The sequence below is a fragment of the Patiria miniata genome, unplaced genomic scaffold (genome assembly GCF_015706575.1).
Source record: "Patiria miniata isolate m_02_andy unplaced genomic scaffold, ASM1570657v1 HiC_scaffold_18, whole genome shotgun sequence".
Taxonomy (NCBI): Eukaryota; Metazoa; Echinodermata; class Asteroidea; order Valvatida; family Asterinidae; genus Patiria; species Patiria miniata.
This window is the reverse complement of record NW_024037056.1, coordinates 7,208,547-7,216,816: the sequence shown is the minus strand read 5'-3', so window position 1 is coordinate 7,216,816 and position 8,270 is coordinate 7,208,547. Positions and strand designations below refer to the sequence as shown.

Sequence of the window (8,270 nt, the reverse complement as noted above, 5' to 3'; positions counted from 1 at the left end):
ATAGTCTGATGTTATGAAGTGTTCCGAGCAGACAACATCACCTAGAGACGGCCACCACGACCTTCCTGTGTCATTTTTCACCGTCGTATGGCCACTCGCCAAGTATTACACCTCTTTCTTTCCCTTGGATATTCATGTCTTCCTCTTACTTAACACTGCGGCACATTACATGGAGTTTTCGTCATGATTTTATTTGACAAGCGAGTGAGTTTCTACAGCAAGCCAAGTCGAAAACCGTCGTTGATACGCAATAAACAAGCAACTTTGGACGATGATTTTTTTCTTCTTTATTATTCTGGGGTTTACCCGGTAAGGGGCGCCCTCTAGCTCTCTCGGTGACTTACGGAGAATGGAAAGTCTCCCATTGGTTGTGTTGCAGTAAAAGTCATGTTACTTCGTACATTGGCTAGTGGAAGCTAATGATTATAAAGACGTTTGCAGGTGAAACATTTGATTTGGATGTGGTGTTAGCTTCGAGCCCAGTTACAATACGGTGTGTATTTAAGTCTTTGTCGAGAGTTCACAAACATAGCAATTGAGTGAAAATGTTTGTAATGTTCAAATCGGATTCAGCACGTTCTACAATTGTTCGCACTTGTCTTGAGTTTGCAGTTTCATTCCCGCAATTCTAGGATTAAGATTGGTGGCAGTGGGTTCTGGGAAGGGGTGCACTGGGACCCCCCCCCCCTAGCCCACGGAGTATAAGAATGCAGAAACATAAACGCTGTGTAATTGTTCATGATTCATTGGAGAGAACGCGTGGGCACAATAGCCTTTTGTTTTGAGTTAATCGTTTGTCAACGCATTGCTATGGTGACTTGATCGAAGATGCAAGTTGGTCGATAGAACATGAGAACCACTCTGCAGCTACAGACACGAGCACAATTGGAACATTACATCATTGCAAATCACCGTACGTCAAAACAAAAATCTCGATCAATATGTTTTGGTGACTTGAATTACGTTTATTTTATTTGGAAACCTGCTCGGAGACGAGGAGTAATCGAGCGGGCCAGAAGCGTAGAATACAAGTGACTGTCAATACGGTCGGGGTTCAAATAAAAAATTGCCTGATGCAGTGGAAACATTTTTTTTTTTTTTAATACACGTTATTCCATATCTGTTCTGATACAAATGTTATCACTTTGCGGTTGTTACAATCTTTGTGAGCAAGTGTTTGTAGCAAATGCCAATCGCGCGTTAAGTTGTAAATGAACGCTGGAATGTTCACTTTCTGTACCAGACATTAGAATTGTCAGAACAAGACAGCAAAACGCGTCGTAATGCTATGCCAGCTCATTGGTGAAAATATCTAAAAGGTATTCTAGCCAAATTCCTGAAGAGAAGCGACTCTTTTTTTTGTAATAAAAGGGAAGATACAACATTTGCTTACATAAAAAAAACCAAAATGATCAAATTATCACGAAATACCTTACTGGATTGTTAGGGAATGACAGTCTAGAGCATCCTGTAAAATCGTGGCTCCTGGTGTGCTGACATTTCCAAGAAAAATTGTATTTTTCCAACGCTGGTCGGCCGACCAGCGTTGGAGAAAACTGACTCATTTTCAAAAACTGCTCCTAAGTTTTCATATTTTGTTATTACGCATTTTCTTTGCAATTGATTACACACATGTGAAGAGGTACAAGCCTGCCAGACTGATTCTCTGACCTTACAATTCTCCAAAGTCTACAAATTGCTCCGTTTCATCTTAAGTGGGGTAAGGAAATCCGGACTACAAGAACATGATTGGTTTTCTTGGTTTTTCCAGCATCCACGAGTTCAAAACGTGAAACTAATCAGTTTAACAATATTTCCTATAACATTCTAATCCTCTAAATCCATTTATTTCTGAAAATTGCAGCAAAAGCAAATGTTGTACATTCCCTTTAAAACGGAGCAATGTTTTTCTAGAAAAAAAAAAGGTATTGGAGACATGCCAAGGATCGAAAACATATCAGTGGAGGTGGGTTCGGGGGGGGGGGTGCCCCCCAGCCCACAGAGTATAAGAATGTAGAAACATAAACGCTGTGAAACTGTGCATGATTAATTGGAGAGGACGAGTGTGACATAATAGCCTTTTCTTTTGAGATAGACGTTGCTATGGTGACGTGATCGAAGATGCAAGTTGCTCAATACAACAAGATAATCACAGCTGCAGCTACAGGTTTGGTCACAATTGGAAATATACATCATGTTTATTACCCGTGCGTACAAACAATTGTCGCAATTCATAGGTCTTGTGACTTGAATCAAATTCACCTGTTTGGAAGTAATCCAGCAAGCCAGAAGCTTGGAATACCAGTGACTGTCAGTGCGGTCGGGGCTGATATCAAAACTGCATTGTACGGTGGAAATAGTTGTCTGTGTAAATAGACCTACACGATCTGCTTTGTTCAAATTTTATCACTTTGCCTTATCGGGAACAATGGAGGAGGTGCGGGCTTTGAGTCACCCAAGTAGACAGGTACTTGTCACCGGTCTGTGGTTTTATACTTTATTTTCAATCTTGCCCACATCCCAAGGAACCGCTTGTGGTTATGCACTCTCACAGGAATTCAATGCTGCTGAAAATCGAACACTGAGAAATGCCACAATTTGGTCGGGTAGAGTTGGTACTCTTGTCGGCTGTGTGAGTTGGTGCCACTCTTGGCAGATTTGCAAATCAATCAATTACTTCAAGAGAGATCGCAAGTGTGAATTGAACAATGAAACCAAAGTCTCTGCCCCAAATAACTTGGTCGTAGACTACGCGGGCGTGTACTTCGATGGTTTGTACAGCGATTGCTGGAGTTTACTGAAGGCAGGTTACAGTGTGACCGGTATGTATACGATATTCCCCGCGGGATTTGCAGATGGTCTGAAGGTGTACTGCGACATGGAGACCGACGGTGGAGGCTGGCTTGTCATTCAGAGGCGTCAGGATGGCAGTGTCGACTTCTACCGCGGCTGGGCTGACTACCGCGTGGGCTTTGGTGAGTTGGCTGGTGAGTTTTGGCTCGGCAACGACAACTTGCGCACCTTGAGTAATTCTACTGGATCTTGGGATCTTCGAATCGATTTAGAGGACTGGGATGGCAACACAACCTGGGCCGAGTACGGAGGTTTTCAAATCTCTGGACAGGATTTTCGTCTGAGTTTTGGTTCGTTCAATGCGGACAGTACGGCTGGAGACTCTCTGACTTACCATAATCACTGGCCATTTTCAACAAAGGACGCAGACAATGACCGTTCACATATGAACTGCGCAGAGAGGATGGCTGGAGCTTGGTGGTACAAGGCGTGTTATCATTCTAATTTGAACAGTGTGTATTTTCATTCGTCCCGTGAACAACCTGGAGACTACCGAGGTATTATTTGGGTTGCATGGAGGGGTCTTTTTTACTCCTTACAAAAATGTAGTATGAAGATTCGACTGGCAATGTAAGTCAATTACTGAAAGGAATCAGACCACTTATGTTTTATTTAAATTGAGTAACCAATAAAAAGATAAAAATACCCGTTAACTCTAAAAGGGCAGGATTATTTTGACCATCTCTCAGCCGGGGGGGGGGGGTATCCCCCCCCCCGGAGATCTCTGCCATCGAGTGACGAACAAATATGAAACTCGGTACATGCAGAGAATTACCATAAACATATACCCAAGCAATTTCATGACTATAGGTCACAGGTTTTGGAATTATGGCTAATTAATTATTCATATGCACGAGTGGTATTTCTGCTTTGTGTACACTACGTATATTATGGGAAAGTCAGTTTTCACGGCGCGTATTTTTTTTTTCACTGCGCGGCAACCCGTGGTCCGAATTTTATGTTTTTGGTATCAAAAGATGTGCAAGACTCGAGGCTAAAAAGTCAAAACAGCTCGGATTGCGATTATTTTTTTTTTTTTTTATTCCGCCTTCGGCCCTTTTTGGGTTAATGTAAACTAAAAACATTAATCGTGTCGTTCTGTGTAAAAATAACAACAACACTACGTCAACTTTTGAAAATGCCTTTATTGGCACTCCTACATACACTTAGATGTAAACGTTATTCAAAAAAATTAACTTAACTCAATTCGGTCAATTGGGTCAGTATTTGAGAAAGCTTCTTTGCCCACGCCATAGTTCAGTCTGAACATTATTCTTCGTCGTTTTCACGAAGGGACGGGCATGTCAAAAATAACATTTTTTCCCGTTTCGATTCGTTTTTACTCGTTAAATTAAAACATCGTTCTTGACCATTTTTGACATGCTTCTGTGAGCAAAACGTAAGTAATTTCTAAATTACATTAATGATGCAAGGGGCAAGCATCTCGATAATTGCATTTGCGTTTTCACGAAGAGACGCCATCGTGCCCGTCGACTGAGATTTTCGTTTTCACGGAGGAACGGGCATCTTTGTTACATTCTGAGCTGTGCGTGCGCAAACACTCGCCCGCTTTCATATGGAAAAACACATTTAACAGAAAAGGCATGTATTCTTATCCAATCTGACTTGAACAAATTTTATTACATGGTGACTTGTAGATGCAGTTTTACAAAAACAAACCTAATAATTTTCTTAAATAACATCAGTGCTTTTTAGACAAGTATAATCATGGTCGTGCTATTTACATCGAAGGTTCCAATTTATTTTGAAACTATAAACAAATCGATCTCGAATCATCTCCAATCTCTTACCTTATTGAAGCGTAACATACATTGAATAGAAATAATTTGTACTATATAACCGTGATTTGATTAAACCACATGTACATGCTTTGTGAATTAAAAAAAATATAGTATGATTGTTTTAGAATCTTAAAGAAGCCAAAACCTGTTTTCGATTGAAAACAGCTCAACAAAATAGTAACGAAAGCAGAAGCTGTTTCGGCTGACTTGCCGAAACAGCTCGACCACCGAGCTAACGGGATCGGTTGGCCGGTTCGAATCAGATGTACATAGCATCGGGTACCGCATCAACTATTCATGAGATGGAATTTTTGCGTCGGGGTGATGTAAATCAAATTAGGTTTTAGCCCTTCACCTGTGCCACTCTTGGTCAATTCCAATAGTAATATTTGCCAGAACAACTGCAGATGCAACCTCTTTCCTAAGGCTTATTTCGTTTTCAACCTCGTTTCCAATAGTAAGCCTTGGGATGGGAATTTGCTTCCTGTATCCTGATTCGATAGCGCACTTAGCAAAGTGATTGATTCATAACAAGTACTTGGTTTTGTTATTTCTAACGTGCATTAAATATTTTCACGTTTAACGCTATTACTACGTGTTTTCGTTACTCACAGCGCGACGAATTGATTCTGTGTTTACCCCAGACACCACATACAAAAACAAACGCTTACGTGAAGCGCTTAGCACGGGCAGGCATGAGACTATATTCATTTGCATACGTATCAAAACAAATAATATGCATTATTATTAATCCTGGAAAAAAACAGCGAGATTATCGAGGTCTTTATTCATGGAGGTGTCTATTGTACTCCCTGAAAAAAAAAATGAGGATGAAGATTAGATTGCATATAATTACTGAAACGATTTGAACCACTCCGTATGAAAAGAGATTGACTTCTCCGTTATCGTGAAATTAAAACGACGGATTGTATTCTTACAAAAATTTACTAACAACACAAAATCGGTCAAAAACGTTATGTTTTAAATGTTGTTTAAGACGAGTCATGCGACAGCTTGCGCACCTTGAGTAATTCTGATGGATCTTGGGATCTAAGAGTCCATCTGGAGGAATGTGGTGGCAACACAGCCTGGGCCGAGTGAGGAGAATTTCAAATTTCAGGACAAAATTACAGTTTGGTATATCACTCTTACAATGAGAAAAGTACTGCCGGTGACTCTCTGTTCTTACACAACGGTCAATTTGTTTTCAACAAAGGATAAAGATAACGAGAAGCTAAATTAGTTCGATTGCACAGAGGATGAGAGAGGTGGTTGGTGGTACAATATTTGTTCCCGTGCAAACCTTAACGGCTTCTTTATTGATTCATCCTCGGAAGTATCAGAGCCATTACACGGACTTCGTATGAATATGGAACTTACTCCCTAAAAAGTGCAGTACGAAGATTCGTTTGGCTTTAGTTATAATTTATTTTCAGGAAGTATTCAGAATACTAAATTGTGTACACGGACACAATCTTTCTAGCTCTCAAATTTTCTTTGACGCGCTGTTTTTTTTCTCTTTCTCCGGAAGTTCAAAATGCAATGCAATATGCGTGTTGCCTGAAACCACTCATTTTTTTTTCCTTTTAGAATTGTTGCCTTTATACCATGACGTTTCAATTTACACAGTGCCGTAATTTCTGATATTTAGAAAAACATGATGCGAAAATGTACAGTTTTTTTTATTAAATAAGGGAATAAATGTGTGCTTGGGAGGTGTTAAACACTATGTTTAAGACTGGTTGGAGTCTAGAATGCTGACAATTATCCAAGGCGAAGCCGAGGGTAATTATACATAAATACCTTTTCGGTCAAAAAATCATTTGTTTTTACTGTCCAAAAGTCAAAACAAGTCAAAATTTAAAATGTCCAACGATTTGGTTCAACCATTTTACTTTATACTTTTCAAAACACCCCTCTAGCTAAAATGGAGTGTCCAGCTCGTGAGTAAGACGTAAATAACTCATTTTAATTGTATGGAGATCTACGCGTCATCGCGCGTACTGCGCGATGACGCGCAGATGCAGCTGTGGTGAGTGCGTTGAGAATTTTGGACTATGAATTACTGACTCACTGGTAGTATTGCGCATGTCTACATGAAGATTGTGAACATTCAACCAATTAAACGGTAAAAGTCATTGAATTTCATTGGAGTCCAAATTTCATGTGACACTGGAAAAGTGTTTAAGACCAGCCAGCCATGTCTTTATCACCCGTTTAAGACCGGGTTCGTGACGGGCTCTCGACCAATAGGAATGGGCAAACTGTCTTAGGTATTTATAAATGTTTGTTTTAGCGATAGACGAAAAGTGTATTTTGGACTAATTTTTAAAGTTATTTTCTTGGCTTCATTTGACAGTGGAAATAACTTTGTTTTGACGATGTTGTATTATTGTTAATTAACTTACGTATTAATTAAAGTTGTTTAAGAACCTTAAAACGACTTTTGAAAACGCAGAATTTGTATCGCTTTGTAGTTTGTAGTTTAAGTTAGATGTCCATTATTTGCCTCAGTACCGTCACACGTAAACTTTGATTGACATATTGCTGTAACTGTTCTTGATTCGAAATACATTTGGTAAAAATGTGCACTCTACGTGAAGCTTGTTTTAGCGGTACATTATATAGCCATTTAATAATTGGTTCTTTCTGAGTTTGTTCAGTGGTAAATAACTTTTGAAACTTTGCATGGCAGTAGAGTGAGGGTTTGCGGTAACAATAAAGAATCTCTTTTGAGAAGATGCGCAGGTCTGAAAAGAACGGGCTGGTTGTGAAACTCGTTCACAACCAGCCGGTTCTTTTCAGAATCACACATCTTCTCAAAAGATATTCTTCCACTGACATTGTCTTACTGCATACTCCCAACTTGTGGTTTAGTGGTAGTTAACGCATTTAAACTAGTTATCTTCTAATAACGTACACACGTGCATACTCGATGTGCATGATTATTGTATTTGCTAGCTAGTTTGACGCTGTATGGTACATGTTCATCCATATTACATCCGTGGTGATAGTGCAATTACGTTCGGTATTTGCATTATGACATTTTGATTGATCACTTTTAAGCCTTAAAAACACTAAAAGATACTTAGTAACCGTATTTGTTGTTAGAAAAAATTACATAGAATTGCTAATGTCACGTTTTATATTTAGCTAAAACGGACCTTTCCTTGTCGAAAAGAAAACGGTTATTGATTACGAGTTTCGTCAATTTTGTATGTGAGTGATTATACTGTGTTCTCGCTATGTTAACGATGTATGATATATTAATATTACTTCGTCTGTGGTGGTAGTGTGTAATTGATATTTAAATGAAAATGTTGAGATAAAAAAAACGAAACAAATGGAATATGTATTTACATTAGTAAATTTTGATTGAGCACTGTTTAGTTTCGAAACCACTTAAGAATATTTAATCACTTATATTCGTGATTCAAAACATTGCGTGTGGTAATAAATGTCACATTTTAAGTCTATCTCCTGCAAAAATTATATCAACAAAGCTCGACTGTGGTCAGATGATATGGAAATAATAATTAAAGGTGTATAGGAAAAGTTTCTTAACTCAACTTGATTTCAAATTTGCAGATATATTGATGAACATTATTACTGAAT

The 8,270-nt window shown here is 38.9% G+C and overlaps 1 protein-coding gene across 1 annotated transcript; it reads left to right on the top strand.

The window, feature by feature from the left end:
• Positions 1 to 1,996: 1,996 nt before the first annotated feature.
• Positions 1,997 to 3,530, top strand: LOC119725141 (microfibril-associated glycoprotein 4-like). The gene has a single exon (XM_038196503.1). The coding sequence runs from the start codon at positions 2,429 to 2,431 to the stop codon at positions 3,425 to 3,427; it is 999 nt and encodes a 332-aa protein (XP_038052431.1). The 5' UTR covers positions 1,997 to 2,428; the 3' UTR covers positions 3,428 to 3,530.
• Positions 3,531 to 8,270: the final 4,740 nt, after the last annotated feature.